Raw genomic sequence first — 13756 nt, 5'->3', positions numbered from 1 at the left:
CATTAAAACCTGCTCCCAATGTACTTTGATTATAGTGAAATGACATAATATGATACATCTACATATTCTGCATCTTTCTTAAACTAAGCATGCACATAGTAATGATTTGTCATTGTGTACTCTGACATACACAGAGACTGGAATCTACATGCTGTATAGAATAACTATTTGCTTAGTGTACACATTTGCAGTACAGATAATGTATTCAAGTTCTTGTATAACTTTAAACAGGTGAAAATATAATGCAGACACACAGACCTCACATTATTTAAGTTCCTCCTGATGGCAGAGAGGCTCCAGGATTCATTAACTTCCACATAACATTGTGTCAGATTGTGTGTGTGAACTCTCGCCCCAGAACTACAGCAGCTCCCTGAGTGAACAGTGACTGTGCGAGTGAGTGACTGAGACTACACAGACTGGTGTGGACTTCCACACCGCACTGATTTCACTGCAACAGGTAATATGATGATGCTGCCACCAGTCTCAGCAGTTCATGTACAATTTAACATATTGGTCAAAAGGTAAAACCAATTACTTAAAAATGCCAAACTACATTAGGTAAAAAAATACATACAACTCTCCTTGCTACTTAGTAATAGTTTTTTGTCTTTATGCACCTGTCTAAGAAGTGGCTTTGCAAAGTTTTTTCTTTCCTGTTTTACATACTCAAAGAGGCAGCCAGGAGATCTGCCACAGCCAAATACTACACCAAATAAGGCAGGTCCTCAAGAGTCAGCTGAATGGTTGGAACAAGATCCAAGCCATCAATACCTACGCCCTGCTTGAAATCAGATTCCATGTCTGGCCAAGGGAAGACTTCCAGACAAGAGAGCTCCTCGCCTCACTTAGAGAGGTTCACCCCAAGTCCAGCACCTGAAGCTGGTCACTAAGCAGGAGGAAGGAGGCTGAGGACTAGTGAATGGCAAAGCCACTGACCAGGATGAAGCAACTAACATCCAAGAGTACATAAGGAAGATGGCCAGTGATGAACTAAGCACCTCATCAATAGAGGCTGGGGTCTACAACGCCAGGCAGGACCTGGTGTTGACCAGGAAGGTGTACTGAGGCAGTGCAGCACATCACAGCAGGAAGATGCAGGCTGGGAAGGCTGGAATAATAGTGGTCGAGAGTAACAGGGCTAACCGTTCAAGACAGACAAGTTGCTGGTGGCTAATCAACCAGACATAGTGGTCATTGAAAACAACAGCAAACAGGGCAGTGTTCATAGATGTGGCAACCCCATGTGACTGCAACATCAACAACAAGGAACACAAGAAGCTTGAGAGATACAAAGAGCTGAAATAGGTGCTTGAGAAGATGTGGGGAGTAAAGGCAACTGTGGTCCCAGTATTATTAGGAGCACTAGGGCTGTAACCACCCCATATTTAAACATAAATAAGATGACTGTGAAGATGCAGACTGTCCCTTGTGGCACTTAATAAATCACTTGAGCTGTAAGTTAATGAGTTAGCACTTTCAAGTCACTTACTGAAATGTTAATTATTTTCTCCTTTCCCTATTATTGGGACAATGCGATTGAGATGTGCGATACAACTCTATATCATCCCAGTTTTTCCAAAATATTATATTGTTTTGGCAAATAGCTAAAATACCACAAAACAAAAAATGCCATTCTTGTGTAAAGGCACAAATACTCGAAAAAACATTTAATTTATCATCGCATCTACAAAAACAAACCACCCTGTTGTAACTTGTGTATTGTAGGTTGATGGAGTGAGTCATGCATGACAGGCAGGTTTGGGCAGGACAAGGTCTCCTGCTGAGATTTAAAGGTATAGTGTGTAGAATTTGGCTGGTGGTTGGTTAGTTGCATGTTGCAGCTGAATATCTCTCACCCCATCGCTCCATTCCAAGCATAAATGAGAACCTATGACCGCCTTCAGTTATTATCAAAACTTAAAATGGTGTTCAGTTTGTCCAAAAACATGGTGGTCAAACATGATCTAAATGTATTTATTTTCTTTGGTAATGAAAACAATTCATAAATTAAGGTGATTTTTGTTTAATTTAGTTTTATATTCCATTTCTGCCTAATGTAAACAACTCAACCTACATCTCTCACATTGGACCTTTATCATGGAAGGAGGTGGATGTGGAGGTGGTGGTGTTTTTTTGGTATCCCTCCCAGTGGAGGAAAGGCCGGCCCGTAGCTCTTTTCCATCCTGTGTCCGCTCATATTTATGCATTAGGCGTTTCTGCAGTGAGTCGCTGGATATTGATGTGTTGTAAGGAGGTGTTCCCAGTCCTTCCTCCCTCCCTCCCTCCCTCTCTCCCTCTCACTCTCCTGCCTGCTCCCTCCGTGCTGCTGATCCGTGGGGTCTCTGTGTGCGCTCAGACGCGTTTGGCGTTCAGACTCGTAAGAACCCCAATGGCCCCCCTGCAACGACGGGACTGCGCTAACCAGACGACCAGCCCCGGCTCCGAGTGCTCCTAGCGAAGGCAGGACCCAGAGTCCGGGAGCCTGCTCCTGGAATACCGCATTGTTTTGTAATTTTCCAGCCAGAGAGAGAAAGGTGAAGATGCTGATGATGAGCCCGCGATGGTGGATTTCCCTTTTGTGCGTCTGTGGACTGATGCACGTCGCTCACCAGAGCAGCACAAATGCACGAAATGGTAACTGATATCCTCCTGTTCTCCTTAGCCTGAAACGTTAAATGTCAATATATCAATTATGGCAGATCGACTGCTTCACGATCTGCACGTAGAATAACACGCACAGCTTGTTTGTGTTCAGAATGATCAAATTCAGGACACATGAACACCTCAGATGGCCGTGTTTGCGATTGTTATGTCTGTGTTTCCTCTCTGTGCAGGAGACGCCTTGCTGAACATGAAGGCTCTTCGTGATGCTGGCAGGTTCGTGGGGAAGGAGGACACGGTGCCTCTCCGCCTGCTCTTCAGCAGGCACAATCTCAGCCAGATCACGCAGGATGAGCTCAGCACCAGGGTCAAAGCGAGCCCCGGCTCCACGCAGGTACATGGAGGTGTTATCATTGTACTGTTGTCAGGATGGAGAGACAGAGAGAGAGACCGAGAGGAGGCTGTGTGATGATGCCTTAAGGAGACATCCCTGTCCTCTGTCTCCAGTCTGTTTTCTGTTTGGACTGATTCATCTCCTCCTCAGCTCTACTCACAGGGAGCACACATAATAAGTCCATCACTAACAAAGGAAAAAGCTTCTAACATTCAGGAAGTCTGCGGGTGCTATATGGGTCATCACCACTGCCTTCATGAGTGAAATGGATACAGACTATACTATAAAGTGATTTAAATTATTAAGTATTAAACAATTATTTTATCCGCACTGCACATGTATAAACTCATCGGTCTAAGTCATCCGGTCAAAAGTTGCATCTTGTGAGTTCAGCTGAGTTGGCAAGGTCACAGCTGCTGTCATTTTTTCACTTTTTTAATGAGTAAATGTGTGGATGATATACATCAGGGATGGAAGGATATATAATTTTACTGTTTATCGAAACAAGAAAAAGCACTCACAGTTAGTTGATCGTGGTGAATTTCCATTATTGGGATGATTGCATTGGGAAAATCGTTAATATTTCACGAGTGACTTGAGATGCTGTCTGGCTCATCAGCATGCAGTCATAGTGATTTAGTCTAGTGCCACCAGGGGGAGCCTGCATCATTCCAACACTGACCTTATTTAAGATTCTTGGTTTTCACTTTAAAACATTCACTAGTAAATATATATCCTTAGTTTCAAGGTTGCAACAGTACAATATTTTTAATTTAACCAAGTTATGTTTTTTTGTCATTAGTGATATGAATTAATCGGTTTTCTTTGTATCCATAATACAGACAAATGTTTGAATTAAAATCTCTAAGCTTATTTAAGTCCATATTTTTGAAAGCTTGTGCATACAAACCATATGAAGGTAGAATAAAGACGGAAAACTCAGTCCATTTCCGCTCATCAATATTTTGGCTATTGAAGAATATTTTCACACTTCATATCACAATATTATGGAGAATTGGAATTATTGTGGCCAGGATCATTGTGACAGGAAATTTCATACCATGCCTAATATACAGTATGTGTGATTTATATGATCTGTACATTTAGCTGACTTTGCAGATATATTCGTATTATTGGTTTATATGTATGAAAAACAACATAGATTTGACTACCAGAGAGCATTGGCAGTCACATTTTTTAAATCATCTGTCACGATCAATCCTGGCACCAATCCTTTCAATAATTCATGAATTTAAATTAGATTAATATAAATATAGCTAAATGACACTATTCTGAAGTGTTGTGTTGTCAGAGCCTTAATGTAAGCCACTCAAAAACTGTAGGCTAGTGGACAAAGTGGGCTCTACATGGGTTTAACTCAATTTTTGCAGTGTGTGTGTGGTTTGGACATGATTACCTACCATATAAAATCAATCATGATAAAGTTATGCAGAAAGCTGCTAGTAGTCATCTGATCCCTGTGGGCCAAACAAGGGTTTTTTAGCAAGGGAACTTACCAGAGCCGTTTGGCCATGTCTATAGTTACATTTAAAGTGTAGTAATACTTGTAAACATTGTATCTGTGTTACTTAAAACTGCCATGTATTTTTAATTCATGCCCATTGTTGACTAGTATGGAGAGTGGAGGGAGGTGTAAATAGGAACCCACCCGTTATTATGTTACTATTTTCCTTCTAGAGCTGATGATAACCATAGGCTGTGTATATAAATATATATATGTATGTATAGTTTCCCCCTGTGAAGTCACTCAGGAATTTGCAATATATTAAATAGCCACCAGGGGCGACTCCGCTAGTTTCAAAAGGACTTTGTCTGAAGATTAGCCTATGTCTCACTTAATCTATAACATTAGTAAACATTTTCCTAATCATCTCAAGTTAGTTTCAGGTCTTCTATATAGAACATGATGTCAATTTTGTAAATTATGTTCCCATTAAAAAGATAAAGTATGGTGGATATGAGTGAAGGTCTATGGGATTGACAGCTGGTATCAGCCAATAGGAGCCTGCTTGCAGGTGACGCCTCTGAATTTATGGTTTCAAAACACCAAGATGGCTCAAGCCAAATCACGATATGACAGGCTTCAAAACAGGAGTTCAGATTCTAATGGGTGACATCACAAATGGTTGCTGGTCTTGATGCTTACACAGGCTCCACGTGGGCTTGATTGAAAGTTTTATGATGAAATACACGATCTCAGGCCTAAATTCTTATATTTGCATGAGTCTGTTTCAGCACAGGAAAATCATTTACTTTACTCTGTCTGAAAAATGTGTTCTGTTAACTTATGGTTACAAAAATAACTCTCACTTGGTTGCCATTTCAAGGGTATAAAATATACATTTCAAATGTGGAATAGATTCAGGGAGAGGGGCGTGGATGTAACATCTTTGTTTTTTTCCCATATAAGTCCCATATTCTCTGGAGAGATAACGTTTGTGATGTCACTTGCACAAAGTTTGCTCAGTTATTGGCTGTTTTTAGATCAATAGCCTTGAAACAAATCTGTCAGATGGGTCAGAAAATGTGCAACACACAGGAAGTTATTTATAGACTTCTGTTGCTTTGCCTATTTTCAGTCTCTGGCACAAACCTCACTGAATGAGCAGTGGGGACTTCAGCTATGTGTTCATAGCACTCTGTTGTTTTGGTAGAAAATTACATTTTTCAAGTTGAATTAGTCTGAGCATGTGTGTTGTTGTTGTTGGTTTTAGCCTGCCTCTCCTCCTGTGGTGTGTGTGTGTGTGTGTGTGTGTGTGTGTGCACGCACAGTGCTCTGACAGCACTTACACGCATACTTCAGCAGTCATGAGTGGAAAGCCAGTCTCGCTGTAACTGAGAAATCAATGTAAAAAGAGTCAGTTGCAGTCTCAGAATATTGGTCAGGCCCAGTCAAGTCAGGATGTGCTTTCATTCAACACAATTACTGGTACCTTCTCCCATCATGGATCCAATCTACCAGATTAGATTTCAAAAATGTGCCATGGAAAGGGATTGCCTTTTTGTACACACACACACACACACACACACGCACACGCACACGCACACACACACACGCACACATGCTCTTAGCCGCTCATATATGCATTGACCACACACTGACACTCTGAACAATAGAGTCTGTGGTCACTGGGGACCTTGTGGGCTACGTTTGTTCTTGGGTGAGCACAAGGGCACCCTCTCAAACGGAAACACACACACACACACACACACACACACACACACACAAACACACACCTACACCCCCCTTGATGCCATGCAGCGGCTGGTCTGTACCAAAGGTCACTCGTGGGCTGGGCTGTTGAGGGGGGAGGGGGCAGTGTGCTGTAGCTGGGCTCTGGGACTCCCCCTGGACCTGCGCAGGAATGATTGTTGGGAGTTCTCGTTGACCTGAGGGTGTATAATGAAGGCTGTACCATATGTGCTCACCACTGCGGATGAATCAGACTTTCCCCGAGCCAAATCGATGGACTTGGAAGAAAAAGAGTGTGCAATTCTGCTTCTATATAAAACGCAATGCATCATTGCTTATGGTCATCTGATTCTCATGGGCCCAACAAGGTTGTTTAACACAGCCATTTGGCCTTGTCTATAGTTACAGTTACAATGCAGTAGTAATCATAATCGTTGTTCAGCTTAGAGGGGACTGAGCTTTTTCTGTTCAGCTCCTAAATTGTGGAAATACGCTGGCCCCCACACTTCTTGTTTTTAAATCTTGTTTAAAAACACATTTATTTTCCTTGGCTTTTAACCCAGAGTGAGTTGTTTCTTATGTGTGTTTTAGCTTTTTTTCTTATTTTTCTGTTTTATTATTGTTTTTAAATGCTTCTTTTTGGCTTTTATGTGTGTCTTTTAGCCCTCATTAGCCCTATTATTGTTGTATTGGTATTGTATGTACTGCACTTTTGTCCACCCTGTCGTTTTAAAAATGTGCTTTATAAATGAAATTGGATTGTATTGGATAGTTACTGTGTTCACAGACTCAGTTCTGTGAAGCATCAGTGGGTTCATTTTGAAGGGATGTGTGCAATCCTATCATGTGTTATTAATTTGTCTGTATTGTGTAGATTAGTCTGTTCAGGGTTTGGAGAGTGAAGAGTCATCCATCAATGTAGATGAGAATTGACTGTTTCTGGTGAGCTGTCAGCCAATGATGCAGAGATGTTCTACAGTCTGTGTCTGCAGAAGTTATCAAGAGTGTTTAGCGGATTATAGAATTCAGCAGGGGCTGTGTACAGAGGGATGCAGCAGTGCTCCAATTTGTTCCCTTACTACATGTTTGAATCCCTCAGGGCTAGGGCACTTCTACTACTAAACGACTACTGAATCACAATGTGAAAGTTTACAACCTATATGTGACATTTTGATTGCTAACATTACCTTAAAAAGTCCAAGTTTCCCCTGACAACTGACTTGCTTATATTTTAACAGAAGTCGTAAGTAAAATACCGTGCATATAGTCAATTGATCTGTAAATGATAAACTGAACTATGAATGTAATAATGGCTGCTTTTAGAAAAGGTAAGTAACCTGCCCTCTCTACCTTTTTAGGTGAACCACGTGGCCCAGGCGACCTTTAAAGTCGAGGCTTTTGGGAAGGAATTCATCTTGGATGTGGAACTGAATCAGTGAGTATTACATTATTAAATATCTTAATTTGTCTGTCTGACTGGTTGAGTTTGTGTTTGGTTTAGCTCTATTTGGTTATCTATCTCTCTGGCTGTATCTTTGTTTCCATTGCTGGCCGTCTCTTGAGTCGAATTTGTCTAGATCCATTATTCTTGTTAATCTTTTTCAAATGTTATTCATTATTTTACAAACATTTTTATTGTTTTATGTAGATGAAGATGGCTTCATCTCATCTTTGTTTGAGCCACTGTATGAATGACTGTACTGTGTGTGTGTGTGTGTGTGTGTGTGTGTGTGTGTGTGTGTGTGTGTGTGTGTGTGTGTGTGTGTGTGTGTGTGTGTGTGTGTTAGCAGAAGGTCAGTTATTGTGTGTGACTTAGAGGTTCCATCATAATGGGAAGTGATATATGGTAAAGGCTGGAGCGCTGCACTGTCAGACACAGTTATTGATCACATCACTGCTGATGGAAAGCAAGCAACTCTCTATCAGTCCCTCCTGATTCACCTCTCCCACTCTTACCTAATTCCTCTCCCTTTTCTTCTCCACCTCCTTTTATAATCAACCTCTTTATCATTTGTCTCTTCTGTCTTTTCTCTTTATTTTTCAGTCAATCACTTTTTGAGACAATGGCAGGTTTGTCTAATTTTGTCCACGCGACTAAATGCTTGTTAACCCCGGTCACTTTGTTTAACACAGGCATTTACACTTTAGTGGATGTTTGTCTCTGCAGCTGTAAATCTATAACACAACCAGGAAAAAGTATCACATAGTCCTAGTAGTATGCAGAAGTTGTCACACAAGCACTAGGTTTATTGGTCATTATTCATCTGTATGACATACTGTGCTTTCTCTGCCCTGAAACAATGAATTGATTGTCAATCAATTCATTGGTTTGAGAGTTGAGACATCCCATTTGACATCATAGTTTCTTTAGTTCTTTGCCTTTATTTATTTACTTTTATTTATGTGACAGGCTACAAAAATCTGTCAACTAGAACATCAGCCGCGGTTAGCTAATGCCCCCCACCTCACCCTTTCTTGCATACACTTTGTCGGTGGATTTATGGTCCGATATTGTCGTCGACAAGTTGTAGGAGACAAGCAGGCAAACTTTATGTGCTGACAAGCTTAAAATGAATCAAATGAGTTCAGTGTTTGTAAGAATAAAACAACAGTGGGACAGTTATGTCTGTGTATGTGTTTGTGTGTGTATGAGTATTTTTTATAAAGCAGCAATAAATAAGATTTACTGTTGTTATTGTTCATGTAATTTGGTGCCTTAAATGTGTTTGTTTTTTTGTTGATGATCTTGGCACTACATAACTTTCTCCCAGTCCCAATTACCTTCCCTCATGAGTCTAGATCTACAGTTTCCCTCAAGTCTGTATTAGTACACCTCTGCTGTCCTCTTCTCTCCTCCTCGCCGTCTTTAACCAAACTCCTCTGTGAACTGATCCCTTGCTTGACAGCAATATCACTTCTGTTTACAGATAGATTTCATGCCAGACAGAATAAACCCAGTTGACGTGTGTGGGTGCAGGAGTGGGAGATATTCTAGCTGAATGGGTCAACAATGTTTTTTTTGACTTCCAGTAACAAAACATAGTTCTCTCATTTTGATCAATGAGTGACTCAGATGCTGTGCATATTTTTGCGTTTAATTGTGGCACAAGCAAAAAGGAAGGTGTGTTTTTCAGCTTTAGCTGCTGACTCTCTCTCTAGTGGAGTAGTACAGTAAGCTTCACACGATATCATGTATTTTATTTATCATGTCCGACTGAGCTGAGTTTTGCCTTGAGTTGGTGTGTGTGGTATGTGCCGTGAATAAGGAGTGTAGGTGTTTTTTTTTTATAAAGTTTTTTTTAAAAGTCAAAAGTGGATAAGTTGGATTGTGTAGTTCCTTTACCAGCTCCTCTTGTGAGTGTGTGTGTTTTATGATGGAATTATGTGGTGCTGTAGAAACCTACTGCAGCAGGAACCCCCACAAAGGGAGTAATAAGTGATAGTACTGTAATAAGTAGTGACGACTTATCACGGCCGGTGTGTTTCTACTACAAGACGGTCTTCAGTCACCCATGTTAGCTACTCCACTCAGTGGATGGTGGTTGGTCTGATGATTGATTGACCACTTTAATCCCTTGTCTGAAACATGTCAACAAATGGGCTGTAATATGTTATAAAAGACAATAACAACAATTTTCCCCTGAGGATGAATTCTTATAACTTTGGTGATCTTGGATTTTCATGAAGTGCCAGATGTTTTGTTTTTGGAATTAAATATCCCAAATGGTTGACAGATTTTCATAACATCATAACAAACTAATTTGTGGTCACCAGACCATCTTTGATTCCTGGTACTATTGTGTTAAAAGACCCCATGCCATGGCTCTTGAGGCGCTAGTAGCTCCAGCATGTTTGTGTATAATGATGACTCACCTTGTACTTGGGGGAGTACACTCATTCCCATCCAATCAAGCGGTTTGAAGCTCTGACCCAACATACCATTCAGATGCATCAACTCTATTGCAGGGCTGAGCCTGCATTTCTCCAGTCTCTTTCTCCACAGCAGCACTGCTGGCATCGCATATTGGTTCAAACATTCATGGCCTCACTCCAGAAATGTCCTCCTCATCATCCTCTCCTATAGAAACATCATGCTCAGCTTCCTCTATGGTTAACACCGCAGATATAGGCGACACTAGTTGTGTCCTCCACTAGTTCTCCACAACGGAGACTAGGCTGTCTTCCATGTTTATAAATGCTGTCATGTTGTGTTGTAGCTGCAGTGGCAATATTTATCGTCTTTTATCCTCCACATGAGGGTCACGTGGTACACCCTGGGCAGGTCACTATTCCATCGCAGGGCCAACATGAACAAGTATTCACTCATATGGGCAATTTAAAATGTGTTCAGTTAACCTCTGCATGTTTTTGGACATGAGAGAGGAAACTAGAGTACCTAGAGTACGCAGACCCTCTTGCTGTAAGGCATGTGCGCCACTATGTGGCCCTGCAGTAAAAATATTGGCTACTCTAATGCCAATCAATATGGCAGCAAGACCCTCCTCTTTCTTCACAGCTTCTTTTAACCATAAATACCTAAAAAAAAAAAAGTGATGATTTAGCAAAAACTCACACCTCTAACTGTTTGAGACTCACAGGTATTGTAACACGTAAAATCATCTATTTTTCTTACAAAAACACTTTGCAACCGAACACAATTTAGCTGAAGTTTTTAGTAAAAAGCAGCAGTTGTCTGTTAAATGAATATACTTTCATTAGTACTACTCTCATTACCATTAAGATAAAATAATTATACTCTATATAACTGATAACCTGATTGTATGAGTTGTTTTTCATTACTCCAGAATGAGCATTTATGTTCTATATCAGGACCAAGTCATACACTACAGAGGCCACTATTTTGGACCGCCATCTTTTCACAATAACCCACAAAGGACAAAACATTGTTTGTTTGCAGTTTTGATGCAAAATGAAGGCTACAAAGGTTCTCCAACACACTTAAGCACTCTTATTACAATATGCTAGACTAACACTGACAATGATACAGTTATGCAAGTTTTCTTTTGTCCATCCATCTAGGTTGCTATTCTATCACAGTCCTTGTTTGGATAAGAAACTGGCCCAAATTGAGAGAATAACAGACTGCATTAACGTGCGTGCTGTAGTAATCAGTGCTTTCATCATCAGTAATATGCCAGGTTGACTGACGCTACCTATGTGAAGTGTGGCAGAGGAAGTCAGAGGGGGTTGGTGGGTCACAGGGTCTTTATTCCTCCTCGCTGTCTTTGTCCTCCCCTCACTCCTCCACCTCAGCAGCCGCCTGCTATTTACCATTAATGGGACTGGAGCTGAAAGTGTGTTTTGGGTTGGGGGTTGCCTGTTTTTTCATCATCCTCAATTCTAACCCAAAAATCACACACACACACACTCTCTCTCTCTCTCCCCCTCTCTCTCTCTCTCACACTTACCCACCCATGATTACCTACCTCCCTTCACACCCTCTCTTCATTCAACCCCTACTCCCCATTTACCCCACCCCTCCCACCTGCTTTTTCTGAATAATAAATGTTGCTAAAGATTATATAAATATGTATATATATATATATGTGTATGTATATATGAGAATATATGTATTTATGTGTGTGTGTATATGTATATATATGTATGTATATATATATATATATATATATATATATATATATATACACATATACACACATATGTGTGTGTGTGTTTGTTATGGTTTCTCTTCCATGTTCATCATATGGTAAAGGGGATATAAACATGTAAGCATGCAGGATCTTACTATAAATTGGTTAGATCTCTTGTATTAATTCAATTAATAATAATTAATAATGAAATAAATCATTTTAAATGTTAGTTTGTGTGATAAACAATTATATTTAGTAATTAGAGTGCTCTGCAAATTTTGAATGATTTACTGAATAATATTTTGCCATCCAAATGAAATGTGTCACGTCATACCAAACATCATCCCCTCCCCCTTTTTGGTGTTTTTGCAATTTATTTGGAATCACAACAATCATTGTTTTTTTTCTGTTAGATATATTCAACATATTTTCAGAGATATTCAACAGAAATTTGTGAGCCATTTGTGAGTGTAGATGGAGAGAAAAACAGGTGCAGATCCAACTGGGACTGGAGAGTTTCATAATCTCTCAGTGTTATGGCATAATTTGCTGCGACAGCATAAAGTGAAGAGGGGGGCTTCTCTCTCATTTTATGTTGACGTCCACGCTCATGGAAACTCTGTATTGCTATGTCTACTACTGTGTTGTGCCAGCTTTCCTAGCATGCAGACACGTTGTTAATGTTAATGCTTAGGGTCAATTACTTTCAACACTAAATGCATTATTCATCTTTCTGAATGGAACATGTGTGTGGGGAGGGGGATGCTAGGGTTAGAGCACTGATATATCCATGGAGGCTTCCTGTTTTTGGAAAAGAAGCTAACCAAACATCCCATGGTTCGGTGGTTTGATGAATGTGTCTATGTTTTGGTGTATTTGTGTATGGGCGTGTGTGTGGAGGGAGGTTGATTTTACCATTTCATTTGTTAATGTGATGTGAACCTTGAAAATCCACTGCTGTTGGGTGTTCCTGACTCTGTCATGGTGTTGGGCCTCAGCTGCAGGAGAGATGTGTAAAGGGTTGTCTTAATTAAAGGTAACAAGAATGGATTGAAGGAAATGACGCTCAGATGGAAAGCGTGATGATCAATACTTAGAGGGGGATGAAGCGCGTTGGACAAACAGAGAAAGAGCCTTGTTTTGAAATATTTGATTTTAAACTCAATTTGCATTAATTGGTATCATTTCAATTTTCAGTACACAAAGCAACTGCTGGAGTAAATGGATGCATCATTAAAGACACACTGTTAGTTTGTAGAGGACAAAGTACTCAGTGTATACAAATACACAAAAGGAATAAAAATAAAAATCCATACATTTTATCTATGAATAGCCCTCATGCTTTTTCTATGATTTAAGCAAAACCGTGAACTTATAATGACCGTAGCACCAGTTTAAAACACTATTAAACTTAAAGGCATGATGTGTAAAATATATCAACATTTATTGGTGAAGTTGCATATTGCAGCCGAATATCTCTCACTTCATCCGTCCTTTCCAAGTGAGAACGTTTGTAGCCTTCGGTTTGCATCAAAACTCAAAAGATGTTTAGTCCTTTGTGGGTTATTGTAAAAACATGGTGGTTCCAATAGTGGCCTCTCTAGAGCTGACTTTGGTCCTGATATAGAACATAAAAGGCTTATTCTGGAGTAATGAAAAACAACTCGTACAAGCAGGTGATTGTACATCTATAAAACATTAAGTATATTTATTTTAAATTGATAGTAGTTAGGGCTGAACAATTATTCTAAATTTTATCTAAATCGCAACACAAATTGCCTACTGCAATTTTCAAATCACAGGAGGCGCAATATTTTTTAAAGACAAAATGTGTGTCAAATATATATTTAGATTAATTATTGTCTTGATCAATACACATCTTATTCTGCAGACTTTCGTTTCTCACAGATCTGCACAAGTATCACACAGTCA

The 13756-nt window shown here is 40.0% G+C and overlaps 1 protein-coding gene across 4 annotated transcripts in view; it reads left to right on the top strand.

Annotated features, from left to right (window-relative positions):
* The first annotated feature begins 2173 nt into the window (after positions 1 to 2173).
* Positions 2174 to 13756, top strand: part of adam22 (ADAM metallopeptidase domain 22) — a 62280-nt gene continuing 50697 nt past the window's right edge. The window contains exons 1-3 of one of the 4 annotated variants that reach the window (XM_058646904.1): positions 2174 to 2637; positions 2838 to 2998; positions 7571 to 7647. In XM_058646904.1, coding sequence (XP_058502887.1) covers positions 2544 to 2637; positions 2838 to 2998; positions 7571 to 7647 — 332 coding nt within the window. In that variant the 5' untranslated portion in view covers positions 2174 to 2543. The remainder of the gene's footprint in view (positions 2638 to 2837; positions 2999 to 7570; positions 7648 to 13756) is intronic. The other 3 variants (XM_058646906.1, XM_058646905.1, XM_058646907.1) reach the window with 3 other exon arrangements.

This window comes from Solea solea, chromosome 13, assembly GCF_958295425.1.
Source record: "Solea solea chromosome 13, fSolSol10.1, whole genome shotgun sequence".
NCBI classification, from domain to species: Eukaryota; Metazoa; Chordata; class Actinopteri; order Pleuronectiformes; family Soleidae; genus Solea; species Solea solea.
This window is presented reverse-complemented; position numbering and strand designations above follow the sequence as displayed.